This window comes from Dama dama, chromosome 9 (genome assembly GCF_033118175.1).
Source record: "Dama dama isolate Ldn47 chromosome 9, ASM3311817v1, whole genome shotgun sequence".
NCBI lineage: Eukaryota > Metazoa > Chordata > Mammalia > Artiodactyla > Cervidae > Dama > Dama dama.
The window spans coordinates 26,598,458-26,623,135 of NC_083689.1; the positions used below are offsets into that span (position 1 = coordinate 26,598,458).

Here is a 24,678-nt window from a genome sequence, read left to right on the forward strand (position 1 = left end):
TTCTTTCACATGACATATATATTTATTTACATACATATATATTTTTTACATCACACTTTTCAACCTCTGCATAATATCCCAGACTATGAGTGAGCCACATTTTCTTCCACTGTTCCCCTAGTTTTGAAAATACAGGCTATTTTCAATTAAAAAAATTATATACAATGCTAACGAAATTTCTGTACATATACCTAACTGTACATTTATTAGTATTCTTATGAGCCACTGGGATATAGACTGAAGAATATGGTTATTTTAAATTCTGATGTCAATTTCCCTTTCAAAAAGGCTCTATAACTTAATTCCTCCCTGAAATATATGAGTGCCCATTTTCTCATATGCTTATCACCTTTACTTATACTGCCTATGACCAATTTAACTTTTGCAACTTTGATGAAAAAACTGTTTCCTTTTTTTTAACCTATATTTCTCTGATCATTAAATGGGCTAGTGATGGTCTTGTATCTTTTGCTGAGTTATAACAGCATGTTATATCTTACCTATCTTAAATATTACATAGATGGTAAATACTTTCTCTAAATTTTATAGTAGTTTTCACGGAATACAAAAGTTCTATATTTTTATGTACACATATCTGTCAATCTGTTGGAATTGTGATAGATTACATTTTAAAGAATAGTCGTCTCCACAATTTTCAACTGTCCCATCTAGGAATACAGTATGTCTTTCATTTTTAAATTCTATATATTTTTTTAAGTTGCTTCTTATTTTATAATTTTGTTTGCTATTATAAACAGGATCTTTTTTCCATTTCACTTCTCATACGTTACTCCTTATATATAGTAAAGTTAATTTTGTATTTCTCTACTTTCATTTTAGAAAATTCTGCTTAAGAATTGGAATTTTCATTTCTTTGTTGACCTATGGCTTTGTGCTTACAGGGAAATGATTGTTATTCTACCTATTCTTATTACTTTGCATTTTTTTGGACATTGTACCAGTGTTAAAATATGCAACTGTAGGCAAAACGAGGACCAAGTTAAACACAATTAGACTCAAGTCTTTATTTCAATGTTCTGAACCAAATGTTATGCAAGGTCTCTCTCCTATTTCCCTTAACTTCAAATCTTTAGTGAAGGATTCTTCCTCACACATGCCTGCCAAATCTGATTCTCCTGCCATACACCCTTTCTAACTTCTGCCAAAAGATTGTTTTACAAAGTCTTGCTGGGCCTCTGAGCCTAGATATCTGCAATTAGAGTTTGTACCATCTTCTTTCAATAGGTTTCAACAGTCAAAGTGAAATGTTAGATGTGGGTAATTCCCTTTGGGAACACAGGAAGTTTTTTTTAAACTAACTAAAAGAGATTTAATTAAATTTGACATTGTACCATAGAGAAGTCAGGCACTAAGATACTCATTATTCTCAAAATTTACTCTCTAGAGTACTGACAATCTTTGTTTCACAACAGGCCAAAATCTCATAAATTGTTTGAACTGATCTAATAAAACTATTACATAATGTTAAAATTCATTTGAAATAATAAATACATGCTATTTAAGGATAGGATGCCAAATCTTTCAACATTTTATGACAGTGAAACCTATTGTTGATATCCTGGTATATTACAAATGAAATTTATGGCATAGTCCTAAGGATCAAAGGCATAATGCACACACACACACACACATAAATACACACACAATATATAAATACACACACATATGTAATACATATACATATATATGATGAATATATTATACACATATAGTATATGTCTTAAAATGTCTAAGCTACTAGCTTTAATAAACATTTGAACGATTATTTTAGTTTACATGTTAATTATTAATCTATTGTTCCTAATGATAACTACATTGCAAAAATAAAGAACTACATTTTGATGAGATATTTACATTAACATGAGTGAAGAACAGAACAAGGGAATTCAGATTAAAGAAAAAAGCTAGATAGAAACTTTTAAAAAATGTTAAATAATACTGAAACAATTAAGACATATATTAAACTATTTTAACTTTCCTCAATATATAAAATACAGACATTTAGAGAAATAATAATGGTAATAATAATAGTAAGTCAGAGAATTTACCAGTGATTGTATTATGAAGACGTTCAGCATCTTCTTAAAAGGGCAAATCTAAAATGTGAAGCAACTTTTACTTTTATGTAGGTTTAATTTCCACACACACAATAAGAAATATGTATGAGAGAGAAAAAATTACATAACAAATCTTCCGACCTATATAATTCATTTCAAATACTAACTAATCTTCAAATTATTAGGTAATATTAAGGGTAGTCTCTGGTTTACTGTTAAGTGTACAATGTCACAATAATTTCAACAATTTACCTACTAAAATTAAATAATTTTTTAAATATGACATTTATATTCAGTATGGCTATACCAATATGTTTTTGCCAACAAACAAAGCATTTTGCATTGAGACTCTTGTAAAAATTAAAAACCCTGTGTCATCAAATGGGAGAACTGATCAGTGAATGAAGAGAACACTGTTCAATGAGCAAATAGAATGGTAAAGATGTACAGATAAAAGAGAAACAAGAATATTAAATACAATTCTGTAGTTCCTACCATTAGATGGTAGAATTCCAAGTTGTTTTGTGATACTGTCAGTCTTGTCAGGAATGAAACATGATGAAGAAAAAAAAGCCATTTGGATCTTATTGATTACAATGAAGAGGATGCAGCCATATATTATATTTTCACAATAAGGTCTAGCTGTAGTCTAAGTGCAGCTAATTCTACAAAAGCCTCTATTATATAGTTTGATCAAGGGCCACTATTTCCTTAAGAAATCAGGATTTCTTTATTTCATTTATCAAACATGATTTTGACATTTTATTCATCTATCTTCAGAAGGCTGATTCAAAGTTTTCTTTTAGGAACACAGAGATATACTCTGTCTCTAAAATGAAACTGTATTATTGTTTGTTAGCTACAGAAATAATTTCAGTCTTTTAGGAAACAAAGGCCACCTTCTATGGAGTGTTGGCACAACTGTGACTTTTAGACTCTTTAATCTTTTGGGAGACTAAACACTAATTTAATCTAGTAATTTTAATCTAATAGTTTCAGTTCACAGGGGAAAAAAGCCACCAACCTGTCAAAACACTTCATTCTCAAATAGCTATGATAAAACCAAAATACTCATCAAGGTCAAAGAGATGTGAATATAACTCCCTAGCCATTTATTTCACTTTATGCAGTTTGATTTTCAATGAGAATGAAATGTCATCTTACCTAATGTTCTTTAGAAATACTTAACTATGTTCCACAGTTTTTACCAATGTCCTTTCAACATGAAAGCTAATTATGAAACTATAATTCACTAATTTTTAATATGTCATTTTAGAGAAAAGTATCTGCATTTCCAGGAGTTTGGTTAGAGTTGTATATTTTAAAATTAAAAAATGACAAAGACTTATAATTATATTTTTTTAGTAAAAGTCATTGCTTCTGAGTTGGTGCATCACAATATGGCACATTTTCTATAAGAAGGTCTTTCCTAGGGACCAATTCTGAAAGAAAAACAAAGAGAGTATTTATTATCATTAAAATTAAATTCAAACAAACTCTTCTCCCCCTAAAATTTATAACAGTAAAATATCTAGTTTTAAGATAAATCTTCCCAGTGATATTTTATTTCAGTTACCTTCTAAGGTGGTGTTCTTTATTTTAAATGGATATAGTTTAATAGGATTCTCATTTCAGGTTATACAAAAACATACATGACCAACTTAACACTTTATCATTATTAAATATAATTAAATAACAACAAAACACCTTGTCAGTAGCAGATTACAGATTAATAATAATTAAAACTATCAACTGGAAAATTATAGTACCAACTATATAAAAAGCAAGACGACTTTTCTAATTTAAAGATTTCAGGGAATTCCCTGTCAGTCCAGTGGTTGGGACTCTGCACTTTCAGTTGCAGGGTGCCACTTCCCTGCCTGGTCGAACTAAGATCCCACACGCAATTGCAAATTTTACAGAACTGTGGCTCTCAACTGGAGGTGTTCTGGGTGGTCACAGTAACTGAAGAGCGCTACTGGAATTTAGCAGGGAGGAGCAAGATATCTGTGGGACAGGCCGTGGAGTGAAGAACTATCTGTTCAAAATGACAGTAGTGCCCGACTGGGAAACACTGTTCAACAACAACGATGATGATGACAACAAATGCTGAGCCCTAGGTAAGACATACTGCTGAAGTCAACTGAGGTAAAGCTCATAAGATACAAAACTTTTAGAAGAGCTGAATTAAGTGGAATCAAGTGAACTGTTGTAATCAAAGATGCTCACACCAAATTCTATGAAGTAACTTGCTTATAGTCTTCAAAAACAGCAAGGTCATGAAAGACAAAGAAAGACCAAGGAACCGCTCCAGATTAAAGGAAGACTAAAAAACATGATGATTAAACGCCATTTGTATGATCCTCAACTGGTTCTTAGACCACAGAACTATCCAATCAATTTTTTTTTTTGTTTCCTGCTATAAAGGATACTGTTAGGACAAACAGAAAAATCTGAATAAACGAACTGAATCAACATTAATATACTGACTTTGATAACTATATCGTTGTTATGTAAAAGAATGTCTTTGCAATTTTAGGAAATACACAAAGAAGTATTTTAAAGAAATATACTCTGAAGTATTTCTCCAGCTCTAAACTCAAGCAGGCTATTATGATCTGAAAAATGCTCATTTGCGGGGGGGAACACATTATGTCTGCAATTTACCTTCAGAAACTTCAGGAAGAAAATGAGGGAGAGATGATAAAGCAAATGTGATAAACTGTTGGAATTTGTAGAATCTGGATAAAGGAAATTAACATATTCTTCAACTTTTCTTGTATCTTTTCTATAAATTTGAATCTTTAAAAAACTCTTATAATGAATTCAACTCGAAAGGAAAACTGAAATTCTTACAAAAAAGAGAAGTGATCTGACTCAAGAAAATGCTCTTATGAGCCACATGGTAAATCTGGCTTACTGAAATGAGAACCCATTAAACAAGTATTATTTCACCATTTTTTATATCTCACTTGCTGCTTCCAAATCTTTGGAGGGTTCATCAGAGTATATTATGGTTTAGGTTTTAACTTATTAACAATGACAGTAAATTGTTTCACTTATCAAACATATAGGTGCTTATTTTTTCCTAGGCATTACATCAAGAAAGGAAGACACAGAGATGAAGACATAATAGTCACCTCAGTACAGCACAGTGACTGCAGTTAATAACACTGTATTGCATATTTGAAAGTTGCTTAAGAGAGTCTTAAAAGTCCCCACCATGAGAAAAAAGATTTTGTTAGTATGTATGGGGACAGATTAACTCAATTTATTGTGGTGATCATTTCAAAATATATATAAATATAGAACTATTATGTTGTATGCCTGAAACTAATATAATGTTACATGTTAACTATACCTCAATTTAAAAAAAAAGCCTCCTCAGCTTCAAATAGTTCGCAAGCTAGTGGAAAAGATAGATTAACCAAAAGTCCAACAAAAAATGGTTTAAGTAAGAGATTTAATTTTCTCACATATCAGGAAATACAGATTAAGGCAACCCGAGGCTAAGGCAGGTCCTTACTACCACCAAGGACCCAGGCTTTTTTCCTTCCTGTCCTGCTACTCTTCATGTGTGGTGTCTGTCTTCAATGCTGCTGTCACGTCACCTCTCCATTCCAGGCAGAAAGAGGTGAAAAGGGCAAAAAGCAGAGTGCTACCTTGGCCTATGCCTTTTTAACTGTAAAACAGTAGCTTTATTGGAAGCAACGTTCAGCGGACAGCTGCCTGCACTGGCCAGAAAGGTGTCACATGGTCTGAAAAATCACCCCCCACCCCCTTGCCTGTCACACTGTACTCTGAACACAGTTTTTCAGGTAGTAAGAAAGAACAGATACTGGAGAGGCAACAAGCCTACCACCCTTTTGGCTGCACAACATGAATATACACCCTTCTTCCCATACACAGAAAGCTATATCCATTTGCTACCTGACCCCTAGGGTCTCATCCAGGTTCAAAACCAGGATCTCCAGATGATGTGCTAGCCTTTCCATTAGGTCCAGCTGTGGTTCACATGGCAGCTACCTACTGGACCATAGTAAAGAACAAACAGGATACAGCAATAAAAATCTGGAATGGAAAATTCATGGCAGTTACTGCTCCACAGCAAATCCTAAATCCTTTTGGACAGAAAGAGCAAGAGCTCCTTGCTCATGGCAAAGCAATAAACTCCAGTCAGCCAAACTGGTAATAGCTCATCCTGTTTTCTGGGAGACCCAAAGACCCTCTATTATCCACTGTCCTTCAAGGCTCCTGGTCTGTCCTCTAGGGGATCCAGACGTGGGGATATGAGGGAAAATGCTCCTCTTTGATGCTTGGAAGTTTTCAGTTTATGTCCTGTTGATATGAGTTAAGGGATCAGGATGGCCTCTAAGAGCTGAAGAGACCTAAGCTAGGCTTGGGCCCAGCTTGGGGTTTCTGGCAATATAATTTATTCAAAAATTTTATAAGCTACACATCTTTTTTCTCCCAGTCATTTTCATGACTGTAGTAGCCACAGGCAAACGTCCTGACAATTACTAAGCATCAATATTTTCATCCTTTGGCAATGGTCTCTATGTTGTCCCACCTCCCTAACTCTTAGTTTAATTGACACGTCTTAACACAATGAAAATCTATAGGCTCAGGTGAATAAATGCACCCTATTTCTGATCTTTGTCTGGCAAATGAGAAAGATTTAGGATGCTGACTTGTTTCATATTAGAGCTAAGAGGTCCCTTGCTTGTGCTGGCTTTAGTTTTAGTGGATAGTAGCAGCTGGCATTTTTTTAGGCCTGCAAGGCTCTAAATTGTAGGACCCTCAATCAATTAAGAGTTCAGGATGTAGCAAGAAATGTCCCTTAGCAAAGCTGTACTTCTTTCCATCTTTCCTTCACAGACTGACTAGCTTAATCTGCATTAATCCTCTTTTTCAATATGTTGCTGAAAGTAGAAGGAAATAACGAGCACATACTGACATTCTGATTACACCTCTTATTGCTGTAGCTGTGCTCCCAAGAAACAGGAAGTGGTGTGTTCACCACTAGGTAACAAGGGCCACCAGCCTGAGGCCTGTGATGGTCAGGTCCATGTGAACAACACTCTCCCCAACCCCTGCTTTCATTTCATATTTTATGTTGTGTAATCTCAGGTATCTCACTTCTTGGCAACAACTTCTATTGTTCTTAGTTAAAAGTAACAAAAGCTGACTGGCTAATTAGGCAGAAAAGACATTTAGTAACAGTTTATTGGTCTAACTCAAGGAATTACTCTGAGGGCTTAGCAATCAGGCAGGCTTGAGGCTAAGCTTCCAGGAACACTGTCCAAAGCAATACCATGAACTGCCCTGATGATGAAAACTGCCACTGCCTACGGGGCACTAGAAAAAGCTACACCATTTCTATGCTCATGGAGCACAACGCACTATATTTAGGATGTTGGCGGAAACTCAACTTTACTACATCTGCTCCTGCTACCCCAATGACACTTCTGGAACAGTAACCCGACTCTGCAACCACTGACGCTAACTCTTGCCAGAAAACTGGGTTCTGTGCCAAGCCTCTTTTCTCAAGCTCATTTAGGAATATGAGTAATGTAGTGTGCTACATATCCATGCCTGAGCTGCAAAGGAAACTAAGGAAATGAATATTCTAGATTCTGTTTTGGGAATTTAGAACTCATAGAGATGGAAATCCCTGAAATACAGCAAGGTTATTTAAAAACTGGTAAATCCAAAATACAATATATTAAAAGGATCATACACCTTGATCAAAACAGATTTACTACAGAGATGCATAGATTTTTCAATACCCACAAATATATCAATGTGAAATACCACATTAATAAAATGAAGAATAAGAATCATATGATCATGTCCACAGATACCAAAAAAGCATTTGACAAAATCCAACATTCATTTATGACAAAAATCTCTCAACAAAGTGAGTAAAGAGGGAATAAACCTCAACATAATAAAGGCCATATATGACAAGCTAACATCATACTCAATGGTGAAAACCCAAAAGCTTTCCCTCCAAAATCCGGAACAAGACAAGGATGCCTACTCACCACTTTTATTCAATACAATTTTGCAAGTCCTAGCCAGAGTAAACATGCAAGAAAAAGAAACAGAGGCAACCAAATTGGAAACAAGTAAAACTGTCACTAGTTGAAGACGACATGACATAATACATAGAAAATCTTAAATATTCCACCAAAAAACTGTTAGAAGTAATAAACTTGGTAAAGTTATGAGATAACAAAAACAATACCAAAAAAAACCTGTTGCATTTCTATATACTAATAATGAACAGAATAAATATCAGAAAGGGAAATTAAGAAAAACATTCTATTTACATACATATGGATAAAACATCTAGGGATAAATTTAACCAAGGAGGTGAAAGACTATCAACCTGAAAACACTAAGAAACTGATGAAACAAACTGAAAACACAACTAAATGGAAAGATACTGTGTTTTCATGGATTGGAAGGATTAATATTGTTATTGAAATGTCCACACTACCCAAACCAATCTACATATCGTATGCCATTCCTATCAAAATTTCAGTGGCATTTTCCATAGAAACAGAACAAACAATCCTAAAATGTGAGACGCAAAGACTCTAAATAGCCAAAACAAATCTTTAGAAAGAAGAACAAGATTGGTGACATCACACTTCTTGTTTCAGACTTTACTACAAATTAATCACAATCAAAACAGTATGGTATTGGCATAAAAACAGACATATAGATCAATGGAGAAGAACAGAAGGTCTAGCAATAAATCCACACATACATGGTCAATTAATTTACACCAGAGGAGAAAGGAATATGCAATGGGGAAAGAAGAGTCTCTTCAATGAATAGGGCTGGGGAAACTGGACAGTCACATGCAGAAGCATGAAACCAGTCACTTCCCCTTGTTCATCTTTATACCACTTCAGAATGCGTTCTTCACTCAACTTTAGCTTTATATATAACAAAGCACCACTGTTTTCTGGAAGGCATTCATGAAATGAATGTTGTCATAGCTAGAGTAACTTTTTAAAACAGATTAAAGAATCAAATTTGTTCTATCTTGAACCCACAGGCATAAAGTAGAAAAAAGAGATCCATATATAACTTAACAGAAGGAAGGAGGTCATTATTAAGGCAATATAGCATTATATTCTATAACCATGTAAGAGTCAAAATTTTCAATCCTGTGGGAAAATTAAATATACAGAAAGCCAAAAGAAAAAAACCCGAAATTTAAACTAATATTATCATACTTAAAACTAGGCTTCTGAAATATAGTTATCAAATTTAGTTATCTGAAATTATCTAAAATTTTATTCATATAATAAAGATAACATTTTGCTATAATTGCTATAGTACACAGAAACTCTAAAGATTATTATTAAGATTAAAGCTAATGAGTATAAATTTTCAATTTAGGATTAACCATGTTTATTGCCCTTAGAAATATTACTTAGATCAAATAATTTCTGATGATGCTCATAAACTAAAAATAACTTTGAAAGCTGTATAGGAATTATAGTACTAGACATTCAGATTTACTGATGCTGTTTAGTTGTTAAGTTGTATCCAAATCTTTTGTGACCCCATGGACTGTAGTCCTCCAGGTTCCTCTGTCCACGGGATTTCTCAGGCAATAATACTGGAGTAGGCTGCCATTTCCTTCTCCAAAGAATCTTCCCAACCCAGGGATCAAACATCTGCACTCGCAGGCGGATTCTTTACCACTGAACTACCAGGGAAGCCCATTCAGATTTATAAAGCTGTAGTAATCAAGACATTATGGTAGTGATACAAGGACAGAAAAGCAAACTAACTGAAGAAATTATGAAGTCAAGGAACAGATGCACAAATATATATTATTTGATTTTATGCTAAAGGTGACCTTATACTGCAGGGGGGAAAGAGTGGTCTTTTCAATAAATAATGCTGGTTCAACTGAATATTCGGATATTAAAAAAATACATCTTGATTCCTATCTTATTCCATATAAAAAAAATCAACTCTAGTTGATACAACCAATGAAAAATATCAAACAATAAAGCTTTTGGAAGAGAGCACAGGAAAATCACTTCAAGACCTTGCTTGAGATGGGCAAAATTTTGTTAAACAAGACTCAGAAAAGTATTAACCATAAAAGATGAAAGAGATTAAACTGGACTACATTAAAATTAAGAACTTCGCATCAAAAGATAAAAACAGCAAAGCAAGGGACTCCCCTGGTGGTCAGTGTTTAAAACTTCTTGCCGTCAAAGCAGGGTGTGCAGGTTCTATCCCTGGTCGGGGAGTTGAGATCCCACATGCCATGTGGTGTGGCCAAAAGATAAAAAACAGATAAGAAAAATAAAAAATAAACAGCAAAATGAAAAAGCTAAAAGTAGATTCTTGTAATATATATATATATATATCCAACAAAGGATTTATATTCATAACATATAAAGAATTCCTTCAAATCAATAATAAAGAGGCAGATAACCTCTTAGAAAAATGAACAAAAGACCTGAACAGCCACTTCATAAAAGAGAATATCCAAATGACAATTGAACACCGAAAAAGTGCTAGTACTTCGTTAATTACCAGAGAAATGCTAATTAAAGTCACAATGTGGTACCATTATACAACCACCAGAAATGCTAAAATTAAGAGATGCCTAGTATCAAGAGCTGGTGAGGATATAAAGCAACTTGAGTTCTCAGACACTGCTCCTGGAAATGTAAATTAGCCTAATTACTTTGGAAAACTGGTCAGCAGTACCTATTAAAGCTGAATAAACATATACCATATGACACAGACATTTCACTCATATAATATTCAAAGAAATGCTGCTATATCCAATAATAAAGATGAATGGCACAGAGAGAGAGAAAGAAGCTAGAGAATAGAGAAATCCTATATGATTACAGTTTATTATATTGGGTTAAAAACTGATACTGTTGAAAGTCAAGACTGTGGTTATACTTGCGGGGAAGGGCTGACTGGAGGGGCATGAGGGGTCTTTGGGGATAGCAGTAACATTAATATAACTTGATGTGGAGATCGGTTACATAGGTATTTTAGTTTGTGAAAATTCACTGAGCTGTACTATTATAAACTGTGTACTTTTCTGTTTTTATGTTGTTCGTATCTTTGTTATTGTCGCCTCAAATACTTTAAGGAATGAAAACCAAGTATATAAAATGAGATTCTACCAAAGCCCCACCAGGAGTCTGGAGGTATAACAGAGGATCCTCAACTATAGTCCCGTTTTGTGTAATCCCAAGTCTTCTAAATGAAAATAACTTGAATCACAGAAGAAAAGATAAACAGATTTAGTCTAGGTAGGTGACAAATTATACTATGAAAATTAAGAATGCCAAATAAATTATTACAAAAACAGCCCTACAGGCAAACCTCTCATATATTGCAGGTTTGGTACCAGACCATTACAAGAAAGTATCTCAATAAAGCAAATCACACGAATTTTTTGGTTTCCTGAACCATGTAAGAGTTATGCTTACACTATACTAATAATCTACTGAATGTCTAATAGCATTATGTCTAAATACCTTAATTTAAAAATACTTTATTATAATATACTAACCATATTCTGAGACTTCAGCAAGTTGTATTAGTAACATCAAAGAGCACTGATCATGGATCACTATAACAAATACAGTTAATAAGGAAAAAGTTTGAAATACTTCAAGAATTGCCAAAACGCTACACCGAGACACAAGTGAACAAATGCTGTTGGAAAAATGGCACCAGTAGACTTGCTTGACTTGCCTGTTTGACAGTTTGTAATAAATGCATTCTCTGGGAAGTACAATAAATTGAAGTATGCCTGTACTGTCTTTGTAACTAAAGTTTTGCAATACAACAAGTGGTTAAGGTTAAAAAGAAAAACAACAAAAGAAAAAGAAAAATGTCCAGTAAAGCAAAGTTTCATAATTCAGCACTTTTAAATACAGCCTTACAAATGTGTACCATATATACCACACTGGCAAAATCAAACTGTTTTACTAATTAGCATTAAAAGCACTGTAATTGCTCAATAGTTTAAAATATATTGCAAGCAACATTCTTTTTTAATATTACTTACTCAGCGTATTGTGGTCTGTGTGAATACCTTGTATAACAGATGTTCTGAGTATCAATTCAACATCAGAACCTATTTTTATCAGCTGTTAAGAAAACAAACAAAAAGAATAAATCTTCTGCGTGTTTTTTCAATGGTTCACACTAATGTACCGTTTTTGAAAACTACAGGTTTACTGCTACAATTTCTTTTTAGGTGATACTTGCTTTTAACTTTTTTTTTTGTGGCTGTGCTTTGCAGCTTGTGAGATCTTAGTTCCCCACCAGGGATCAAACCCACGTCCCCAAAAGTGGAAGTGTGGAGCCTAACCACCGGACTGACAGGGAATTCCCTTGCCTCTAACTTTCTGTAACCATTCCAAGCTTATAGAAAGCTTAGACATGCATATACTTTTACCTTTTATCTATCCATTCCATATTTTGATCCAGAACAGATTTGGAATATTTTTTGTTGTAATATATATTTTACATTTAAAATGTGCAGTTTTCTTGTTATTCTTTTGAGTGCGTCTGAATTTTTCTTACACTACAGAGTTGGATGTTCTGAACACTAGTAAAAGCACTGCATTAGGAGTCAGAATACTTGGACTCCAACTCTGGCTCTGTCATTGAGTATGTGGCCTTGGGTTAATATCCACTCTCTTTTAAGTTTCAGACCTCATCATCACAAAATGAAGAACAGTGATTCTCAGAGCCATGGATACTTGGGAGGATCTTGAGACCCTTTCAGGGGACCCATAAAGTCAAAATTATTTTCATAATATTAGAGCCATCTGTATTGTTTGAGCTGTGAGCAGTAGAGCTTTTTCTTTGGAAAACCATTTCTACTTGAATGAACCACTGACAGACAAACTCTCATTATTCAGATTTGGGTAACTGGCAGATGTTTTCTTGAAGATGAGTGATATGAGTACCTCACTTCAAGAAAACAACTGACAGCCATTTGCTGACAATGACAAAATTTAAGCTTTTAAGCAAAATTCACAATTCTGGAGAACTTTTATCTGTCATTTTAAGTCTGACAGATTCCCAATACTTCAAGATTTTTCTGATGAGATGGATATTAACAGATGCAATTTAAAAATATTACATACTGAACTATGTCAATATTTGGAAGGTCTGCATTACTTGGTAAACTTATGTTTTTCAAATCATTAGTGCATGACGTTACAAAACCATGCATGGGTAAAAGACCCACTCAACGGGAAAAACATTAAAATCTATTGGTCTACTAAATGAAGACATGAGGGCATATGAAAGAATATCCTAGAAAGAAGCAACAGCATTAATGGCCTCAGACAAGAAAGTTTTTGGCAAATTAAAGCACCCTCAAAGAAGGTACTAAGCTGGACAGGTAAGAAGTGTGTGGTGAGTTGAGGTGGGAAGTTAACAGGAGTCAGATGATGCAGTATTAAAGGTCATGGCAGGCAGAGACTTTAGATTTTACTTTGAATGGGATGAGGAGCCATGGAAGTTGTGAACAGAGTAGCTATGGGATATGCCTTTTTAAAAGGCTCACTGTCCTTTAAGTATCAAGACTAGGCTGTAGGGAGTTAGAGCAGAAGCAACAACAGCTGCTAGGAGGCTATTGTAAAAATCCAGTGAGAAATAATGGTGGCTTGAACTAGGAAATAATAATGGGAAGATAAGAAATGGTCAAATTCTGGATATATTTTGAAGGTTAAATCAACAGGATTTGCTGTCAGATTGGATGTAAATGTGAGAGAGGGAAAGTAGTCACAAAAGAGAACACCAAGGTTTTTGGTCTGAACATAAAAAGGAGGGAGCTGCCATTAATTGACACAGAGAATGCTGGGCAAAGCCTCACCTCCTGACAGACCTGAGAAGGGGCTTAGTAGGGTAGAGAAAGAACAGTGAGCCTTCTCACTCACTGGCGGTGCATAAACTGAGCTGAGGTTTAGGTTTAAGGCTGGAAACAAAGCTAGATCAGAAACAAGGGATTAGGGGAGAAGAGTGGGGATAAGCAGGATGTGGTTCCATATGAGACCTCGAACTCCCCGCCCCCTCAAGGAGATAAACACACATGCCCATCCATTGGTCTAACAGATAAAAGAGATCCACACTGCAACTAACCTTTAGAAATTTACCACTTGTTTAGGTATGGTATCAAAGAATATTCACAATTACTTGAAAAGGATAACATATACAATTACCATCTTCCAAATATGTATCTATATAAGGCTGAATTTTCTTCATATAACTCAGTCTAAAAAACATATGGCATCAGGTTGAATAAGGAAGCAGATATAAGAATTTAGCTAAGTCCTAATGAGCCAGACATTACAGAGATTTGCAAAAACATAAAATAATGCCATTCTTCTCACTATATTTTTCTGAAAATAGTTATTTTTCATGAAGACTATATATGTTAGCATGTAATAAACATATCAATTTGAATTATTTAATTAACATATATTTAAAAAATTTCTCAGTTTTAAATTCTATTATGGTAAATATTGATAGGTATAACATACATACAACACCTTTTGGAGTCTTCAGTTTTTTAGAAGGTAAAGTGGTCTTGAGACCAAAAAGTCTGAGAACTGCTGGTCAAGAGGTCACCTAGGATTCCTTTCAGTGCCAAGACTTCATCACAATATATGATAATGTAATTAATTACTTACAAATTACTAAATATTTAATATATTTAATAAATATCTACAAATTAGTAAATAATATATGAACGTACAAAATATATACATATATGTACACATATGTGTGTGTGTGTATATATATATACACATATAACAAGTATCTAATTTCAAGAGGGCTTAATGTTAGTGCTCTATATGTGAAATTAATCTGGAGATCATAGTCCACTTTTCCAGTTTAATTGGTATAAACAGACTGCAACCAAACATTTTTAAAATCATGACTTCAAAATTTAGAAACACAGGCATATCTTAAGAGATATTGTGGGTTCAGTTCCAGACCACCACAATAAAACAAATATCACAATAAAGTGAGTCACATGAATTTTTGGTTTCTAACTGTCTATAAAAGTTATATTTACAATATGCACTAGTCTATTAAGTGTGCAACAGCATTATGTGTAAAAGAAAATAATGGGGACTTCCCTGGTGGTTCAGGGATTAAGGATCCACCTTCCAGTGCAGGGATGTGGGTTCAATCCCTAGGGAACCAGGATCACACATGCCCTGGGGCAGCTAAGCCTGTGCTCTGCAATGAAAGATCCCACAAGTAAAACCTGACGCAGCTAAATAAATAAAACAATATTCATACCTTACTTAAAAAACACTTTATTATTAAAAAATGCTAACCAGCGTCTGACAATGCAGGGTTGCCCCAAACCTTCAATTTGTATAACACACAGACTCTGTGAAGTGCAAATAAAGCAAAGCACAATAAAATGAGGTATACATGTACCATATTGTTAATAATCAGTTTTCCAAATAGCAAAATAGTACAAACCTTGGCATACACCTTTAAACTTCTTTTCAAGATGTGACTTCATTATAAGTCGTTTTAACTGCTCATGGATAAAAATTACATAGTCCCCATTTGTCCTATCATAAGATTAGGTTAAATCTCTCGTTTTATGTTAAAGGGAAAGAAATCCTTGGGCTATCTCATTTTGTCTCATCAGTGTATTATAGATATTTACTACTTCAAAAATAGCATTTTCTCTACTAAGTATAAAAGTAGTTGCATAAAATTTTTTGTTTCAATATGTGGAAATTCTATTAAACATGGAAGAATTTCTCTACATTGTACCTTCCTCTTTACTAAACCAATTCTTGGAATCTTAATTAACCCAGCAAATAATTTTTCATTTTCTTCCTAAGGGTCCTTTCCCCTGCACTTATACAAAGTTAGCTCCAGGAACACTTAGGAAGCAGTGTTCCTTCCTAAGACAGAGACAATGTACGTATGCATATGACTTTATCCAGGAAAAGAATCAGTGTGCACTTTTTCAATGAACAAGCACTGGGAATACTAGGGAGCTCACAGAGTAGTGTTAGTAGACTATCTTCCACTAGGGAAGTGACTAAAATGTAAATACAGAAGGTAAAGCAAGAACAATTCATAAACTCTGGCTATTCAACTTCCATGACCAAGATATGAATTAAAAAAAATTCTGTCCAGCTGAGCTAAGTGAGTAGAAGTTTTCTCTGTGTAACTTAAGAGTTATCACACTCACTCTCCTTAGTTTGTCACTTGCCTTAGACAAAGAGAGCATCTCTGTGAGTTTCTAGGTTGGTTCAGCTGTTCTTGCTTTGATCATGATTATACCCATGTTATTTTCACTAGGCAACTTGCTATCTTATAGATGTAGGCACATGACCCTTGAGGAGGTGAGACATACCAAACAAGTGAAGGTCATTTATAGTTGTGATGGCTTTAACTATCAACTAATGGTTTTTATTTCATAAAGTCTCTCCATTTTTATCATTTCCTCTAGTTGCTAAAATTTGAGTTTTATCATAATTGAAACATTTAATACTGTACCTCTTCTATTTTCTTAGCAGAAGTTTCAGTTTTATTACATTTGAATTCTTCATTTATCTTTATTCGGGCTGCTAGAAAAAGGAAAAAGTATGCATATAGTTATCTGCTTTTCTAATTTATAGTTCCTGTCCCAATAATGTACATATCATTTATTCTATTACAATATTATATGCTATATATATATCTATTATTTCTCAAGCAGAAAAAAACAATTTTGCCCTGTGTAAAACAAAGTAAAAAATAAGAAATTTATTTCAAAAGTCTTTTGGAGAGCTTTTTACAGGCTGGCAAATTTGTAATTAAACCTAATATATATTTTCAGCATTTTAATATTTTTGTTTCCTGCTTTTTATTTCTAATTTCATTTGACCCTCTAGCTGTGAGATCCTAATAAATTCAAATTAATACTTTGCTTTTGTAAATATAAGGATCTGAATTAAAATGCTTTTGGTTTTAAGATGGCAAAACTCAATACATAGAAGCATGTTTAACTATCCCTCCTCCAAAACACATAAAATGAAGATACGGCAGCAAAGAGGATATGTAAATAATTTTGAGTGCCTTGGCTGACAGAGTGATGGACAAATGAAGCTTTTGTTCATATAATCCAATGCTTTGGCATCAGGACAGCAGAATAATTTAATACAACTGATAAACTGCCTTATAGTGCTGTTGTGAGCATTTAATAGTAAATATGCATTGTTAGTTATTCTTATGATTATTTCACTTAAAAACATTTAAAGGCACAAAAACATGCTGTGGTGATGGAGATGAGCCATAGAATCTTCCTTCTGTGCTCAATACACGTCACCATGTAATGTGGTTAAGAGTTCGGGCTTTGGAGCCAGAATGCTGAGGCTAAATCCCAGCTCCACCTATCCTTTCACATTATTGTCAGTTTTCTCATCAGCAAAACCAGAAATTATAATAGTAACTACCTAACAGGTCTGTGATAAGAATTAAATAAGGAATTTGTGTAACATACATATAATATGAAGCGTATACTTTAATATTCAAGCATATACTTTAATATTCCCTCATAGGGACAGTGGGGACACTTTACCTAGATGCCTTCTTTTTTTCCCTTTTTTTTTTTCAAATGGAGATTGAATTTTTAAAAACAAATTTTATTGGAGTACAGCTGATTTACAATGTAGTGTAATTTCTGCTGTATAGCAAAGTGAATCAGTTATACCTATACATATATCTACCCTATTTTAGATTCTTTTCCCATACAGGTCATTACAGAGTGTTGAGTAAAGTTCTTTGTGTTATATTACTTATCCCATACCTTATTATGTATCTATTTTATATACAGTAGTATGCATATGTCAGTAACAATCTCCTAACTTATATATATACTCTCCCTCCTAAGCTTTCCTCTTAAAGAGCTTTAGAACCTGAGTATGACCAACACAGGACTTAAACTTTAGCGCTCTGAGTTCCAGAAAAGACAGAAACCACTTTAAACAGTGAAAGACTGAATCTGGAGTCATTTGTGATAGTCTCCCTTTCATAGTTTCACAGCTGCTGCCACTTCCAGAACGACACTGGCATTAACAAAATGGTAGCATCTGGTCCTAGAGAAAGTGAAAATTTGATTACATAACAGAGAAATGAGTTGCACGGCTTGAACATTTAAGGCAAGCAATGGAGCACAATGAAATTCGGATCCTTTTTTTCCTTGTTCTTTATGAAAACTTGATCTTTTACAATTTTTCTAAGTAAATACTTCTCAAAGAAGTGTAATAGAAACTCATTAAAACAAACAAATAAACATACATTAAGACAGAGATAGTGAAGGTCATTGCCTGAGGCAGGTCTTAACCATACAGGGTCCCTTGGACTACTAGTAGTCAACTGAAAAATGGACTTGCTTCAAAGTGGCAAAGTATAAACTTACCTTCTAATGCTCTAGCATCATTTTTAAAAACCTGTTGTCTGGTCCTGTGCAATGTTTTAAAGAGCTGTAAAACCTGGAAAGAAAATCAAAATTCAGACCTCAAAAGAAAAAATTTTCACATTTTACATAATTACAGGGATTAAACAGCATTTATTTCTTAGATTATTTTTCAAAGTAGCTGGTGAAAGCAAGAATTGGTCAAAATAACTCCCTTGATTATTTATCTTTACATTAAAAAAAATTAACCTTATGTATTTACAAAAATAATACAAAATTCTTAGAAACAAAATAATATGAGAATGGTTAAAAAGTTAATGATCCCCCTGCCAAAATTAGTTTGCTAAGGTAACCAGATTTGCTCGTCTGGTATGTATTTGTTCTCATTTTTCTTAACGTAGACCTTCATCAGATCTTAAAGTCACATACACACGCATACAAACTCATGAATATACTACATCTTAAAAGAGCCCAGAAGGAAGATGCTTTAGATAATTTAGGAAAGTTTAATTGTGACTTCTCAAAAAAGAAGTAGAATGCTGAGACTTCTGAATATTTAAGACTGTGCTTAACAACAACAAAAAAAGCATATTCAATATTGTCCCCCCCAACACTGTTCTTTCTTCTATCCTCTCAATTTTAGTTATGGAAAACAGTGAATTTCTGAAGCCAGAAATCTCTAGGTCATTCTTTAAATCTACCTTACTCCTCACGGAGAAACTGTAGGGATTTCTCTCTAATCTTTGTATATTCTCCATCACCCAAAACAATTTAAATTCAGATCTCTGCTTATCTCATGCTTAGACTACTGACAAAGATTTGCCTCTCTGCCACCATTCCCTCCTCTCCCCCAGTCCATTCACCAGATAACAACACTGAAACTTCACTGAGGGTATCCTATGTGCTAGGCACTATTCAAGTATTTTACATATAGGAGGAAACCTATAGCCTCATAGGCAGACACCAAAGCAGAAACAGGAAGCAGGAAACATAAAAATAAAACAAAGATTAACCAAAGAACTTTCTCAGAAATGTAAGTTATTGCAAACATGGAATAACAACAGAAAGAAGTTACAATAAAAGGAATGTTCAGAAAATGCCCCAGAGCTCTTGGATAGCAAATGAGTGACAGCAAGGATTAAGTTCAGAAAAACTGCCCAGCAAGTAGAACAGGAAGTTGAGGAAAAGATAATAAAATTAAGATTCCACCAAGTGCTCAACCCTAACCTGTGCTGCAGCGCATCATGATGTGAGTTCACCACACTGCTAACAAAAAACCTTACAGCTCACGTATAAAAAACAGAAAATTAGAAAGCCACCTGATTTCTAAACAGCATCACTGTGAGAAGACAATGATATAAAATCTTCAAGTTACATATCTAAACTATCACCTAACTGCAATGACAAATCGGTATTTTCAGAAATGCAAAGTCTCTTATTTGCTATATGCCGTTTCTTGAAAAGCTACAGAAGACTGTGCTGCACCCAAACAAGGGGCGATCTCTCTCTCTCACATGCACGCGTGTACACACACACACAAACACACACACACACAAACACACACAATGGGAACGAGGGAGACAGGTGTTCCAACACAAGAGAGACAGAGAGGATGGTAAAGGACAAATAAAGGTCAGCATTTGTGCAGCCAGCAAAGAAAGCAACTATTCTGGACTAGAGCAAAAGATCCAGAAAAGATGATGCTAGGAAAAAAAATGAAACTAGTAAATATCAGTTTTGCTTATAGTTTGGGAATAGATAAGTAGGAAAACCGATAATAAAAACAAAGCAGTTATTAACGTCAAGAAACACTAAGACTTAGGAAAAAAAGGCAACATAATCATATATTTATATTAGCAAGCTCAGCTCCGGACAAATTTTGTATAATCATAATAATATCAAAGATGAAAATGGATTCACCAAAATTTGTATATTGAGAGAAATAGGGTATTAGGGAGAACTTAGTCCTTAAACTCACTGCAGACGGTGATGGCAGCTATGAAACTAAAAGATGCTTGCTCCTTGGAAGAGAAGCTATAGCAAATCTAGACAAGGCATTAAAAAGCAGAGACATCACTTTGACAACAAAGGTCCACATAGTCAAAATTATGGTTTTTCCAGCAGGCATGTATGGATGTGAGAGTGGGACCATAAAGAAGGCTGAGCACCAAAGTATTGATGCTTCCGAACTGTAATGCTGGAGAAGACTGTTGTGAGTCCACGGACTACAAGGAGATCAAATCAGTCAATTCTAAAGGAAATCAACACTGAATATTCATTGGAAGGACTGATGCTGAAGTTGAAGCTCCAATACTTTGGCCACCTGATGAGAATAGCTAACTCGTTGGAAAAGATCCCGATGCTGGGAAAGATTGAAGGCAAAAGGAGAATGGGGCAGCAGAGGATGAGATAAGTGGATGGGATCACTTGGAAGAGAAGTGATGGACATGAGTCTAAGCAAACTCTAGGAGATAGTGAAGGACAGGGAAGCCTGGCGTGCTGTAGTCCATGGGGTCACAAAGAGTCAGATACAGCTGAGCAATTGAACAACAAAATCCTCAACTTTTGCAGACAAAGGTCAGTAAATATCTCCAAAGAGGAAAAAAAGAAAAATCAATAGTAGTTTAAACATGTTATTTATAAACATGGAGGTAAATATAAGAAGAAATAACTAAAATGATTAAAAAGTGCTTATATCTGGGGAGCAGGAATTGGGAGTATATAGAAGGAAGTAGATACCTACTGGTTTCTGCATAACACCATTTGACTTCTTAAATTTTATACACTTATCTCCTTTATAAAAACTAAAAATATATATAATTTAAAAAGAGAAAGAGAAAGGACACTTATCAACAAAAAGAAAAGACAACCCATGGTGTGAAAGAAAATATTTATATCATATATCTGATAACAGCTTACTATCCATAGAGCGTAAAAAGAACTTTTAAAATAAAATTTAAAAAAAACTAATTTAAAAACAGGCAAGGATTTGAATAGACATTTCTCAAAAGAAGATAAACAGCTATTAAGGCCATGAAAAGATGCTCCACATAATTTGCCATTTGGAAAATACAAATCTAAATCTCAGTAAGATACTACTTCATCCCAGTAGAATGTCTACAATCAAAAAGACAGCCAGTGAGGTGTATTGGCAAAGATGTGGAAAAACTGAAACTATTACACATTGCTGAGAGGAATAGAAAAGCTTGCAGCTGCTTTAGAAAACAGTTTAGCAGTTGCTCAGAGAGTTAAACAGAGTTATCATATGACCCAGCAATTCCACCCCTAGGTATACAACCAAGATGAAAACATACATTCATACAAAAACTTGTACATGAATATGCATAGCATGAAAGAACCCAAATGTTCACCAACTCATGAATGGATAAATAAAATGTGGTGTATCTATCTTGTTATGGCTTGAATTGTGTCCCCACAAAAGACATGTTGAAGTTCTAATCCTCAGTACATGTAAATGTGACCTTATTTTGTATTTTCAAGATAAAAACTGTGGTAACTTGTTAGAGTAGCCATAGGAAACGAACGCTTATTTTACTACTGGAAGTGGGATGCTGCTTTAACAAATATCTAAAAATGTAGCAGTGACTTTGTAACTGAGCAATATGTAGAGACAGGAAAAATTTTGAGGCAGTTGATAGTGAAGGCCGAGACTGTCTTGAAAAAGACTGTAGGCAAACACAGGGTTGTTAAAGGTGGTGGAATGTCATAGAAAACCAGGGAGTTTAATACTACAAGAGTAGTTGAAGAGGCTGCAAGGGATTAAGAAGGAAGTGAAAAGTAAGTATGCTTAATTATTTTACATGGTATTTAGGGGAAAAAGAAAGTAATTCACTTAGTACAACCACCAGTATCCCTACTTTAAGAACTAGTATTAAGCAAATGTCATCATTACTGCCTCGGAGCTAATATCACCTGGGAGTTAGTAAACTTCTATTAAAATAAAGAAACCTAGATCAGATTGTTTTCGTGTTTTGATGTACTTATATTGATTGGACACATTTAGGTAGTGTATATGGAAAGTCAATTCTTTACAGTAAGATCAGTTTAAGTCTGACGTTACCACTTATTGTAAGCTTAGGCAAATTAGCCTTTTTGCTTCAATTTTCTTGAATAGTAGGCTAGTTTTAAGGGCGGATGACATAATTTCTATACTAGGTTTCAGTCTAGCTGGTTATCATTTCTGTCTTCTAAGTCTGGGTTATATGCCCCTCTTGAGTACATCCACAGCACTTGGCACTTACTACACTTTCTTGAAGTGTCCCCTACTTCCTGAGAGGCTTCTCAGTCACTTTGTATCTTCCACACTTAGCACAAGTGTCTTCTACACATGATAGTTCTCATCAAAAGCACTTTTGGAATGAATTTTATTTAATTTCATTGTATTCAAGTTTTCCAAGCAAGCTCCCACTTGAAGGATGGTCCATATGCTACTTCCTCTTTACAGAATACTCCTTCCTCTCTTCTCCTAGGTAATGTCTTAAAAAAAAAACCAAAAAACTATTTATTTTAAATTGGAGAATAATTGCCTTACAATATTGTGTTGGTTTGTGCCATACATCAACATCAATCAGCCATAGGTATACATATATTCCCTCCCTCTTGAACCTCTCTCCCAGTCTTACTTAATTTCTAACAACACTTCAGGTCTCAGTTGACATAGGCGATTTTTTTTTTCTTTTGCATCCCTCCAGACAGGATTATATGCTCACAAAAATACGCTGCATTTTCAATTTAAAATACACTGAATAAATACTAGTAATTAAGTAATTGTTTAAACTTTCTCTACCTGCCAAACTTATGTACGAAGTTACTGTTGCATCCACCATGCCTAGAAAGTACAGGCCAAATGCTGGCTATTAAGTGCTGCTGCTGCTGCTAAGTCGTTTCAGTCGTGTCCGACTCTGTGCGACCCCATAGGCGGCAGCCCACCAGGCTCCCCCGTCCCTGGGATTCTCCAGGCAAGAACACTGGAGCGGGTTGCCATTTCCTTCTCCAATGCATGAAAGTGAAAAGTGAAAGTGAAGTAGCTCAGTCGTGTCCGACTCTTAGCGACCCCACAGACTGCAGCCTACCAGGCTCCTCCGTCCATGGGATTTTCCAGGCAAGAACACTGGAGTGGGTTGCCATTGCCTTCTCCCTATTAAATGCTACCAAAAGCTATTATGGACACGCAGTAAGTTTTTTGAAAGAATAACCCTTTACAATTCTATCAGTCCTGTGACATATATTAAAATGTTCTCGGAACAGAGTTCAGTAGTATAAGAGGAACTCTTGGTGGCTCCCTGTTACTGACCAACCATTATAAGCACTGTTTGTTTTTTGCTCACTATACTGTAGCAGATCAATTTCCCTTTTCCATGTCTATGTCTCAACCGGCCATACTGAAAATACTTAAGGTTGGTTAGGGATGGCTGGTCCCAGAGAATTGTACACTGGCCAGGAATGTGTATCAGTTTGATAAGAAATATGTGACCTCGATCCTCAAGGGGGCATCAGCTCCCAGAGCTCGTTCAGAGCACTCAGGAATCTCAGGTTTCTGCTCTGTCTCGCTAAGTGCTACTTTTGTCAAGTGGTTTTGCCGGGATTCGGTTTCCCTGGTTACTAGACGTCTATGCACCTTTCGGTTATTTGACGAGATCTTTTACCTCATCGGATGGTTTCCGCGTAGGACTCTGGGGTCTTGTACAATTCCCAAGGATGCGAAATGGGTCCCTCACAGAAACGTTCGGTGTGGAATGGAATGGGGGCAGTACCCAATTCACCGGCGTGCATCACGGATAAACCGTCTGTATTTGGTAAATGAAGTAGGACCACCTGTACCGCCCTCCCTCCTCCGCACCTGCACAAACCATCGACTGCCCTCCAGGGTTGGTTACAGGCTTCTCAGGTGTAAAGGCCACATCCTTCGCGGAGGGTCCTGAACCTCAGTTACAGAGACTCCAGACCATGTTCGCAAGGCCACTCTCTTACCCTCCCCGCTGGCATCGCATTCAACCCCTCCCCGGACCCAGTCACCTTGGCCGCCTGACCCATGGCTCTCGCCTCCGCTTGCGGCTACTTCTCCGGCGGTCGAGTCGCCCCGCTTCCCGGCAACCAATCACTACTCAACAT

General features: G+C 35.2%; 1 protein-coding gene across 2 annotated transcripts; it reads right to left on the reverse strand.

Moving 5' to 3' along the window:
- On the reverse strand, positions 1-24,678 carry LYRM7 (LYR motif containing 7). Of its 2 annotated transcripts, none has more exons than XM_061150848.1 (5): positions 24,583-24,678; positions 18,550-18,622; positions 16,647-16,714; positions 12,160-12,241; positions 1-3,520 (listed from the first exon to the last, which is right to left on the reverse strand). In XM_061150848.1, exons 1-5 carry the CDS (start codon positions 24,598-24,600, stop codon positions 3,450-3,452), a joined length of 312 nt encoding a protein of 103 aa, XP_061006831.1. In that variant the 5' UTR covers positions 24,601-24,678; the 3' UTR covers positions 1-3,449. The 2 variants fall into 2 exon arrangements, with proteins under 2 accessions (XP_061006831.1, XP_061006830.1); XM_061150847.1 differs by having other exon boundaries at positions 16,647-16,717.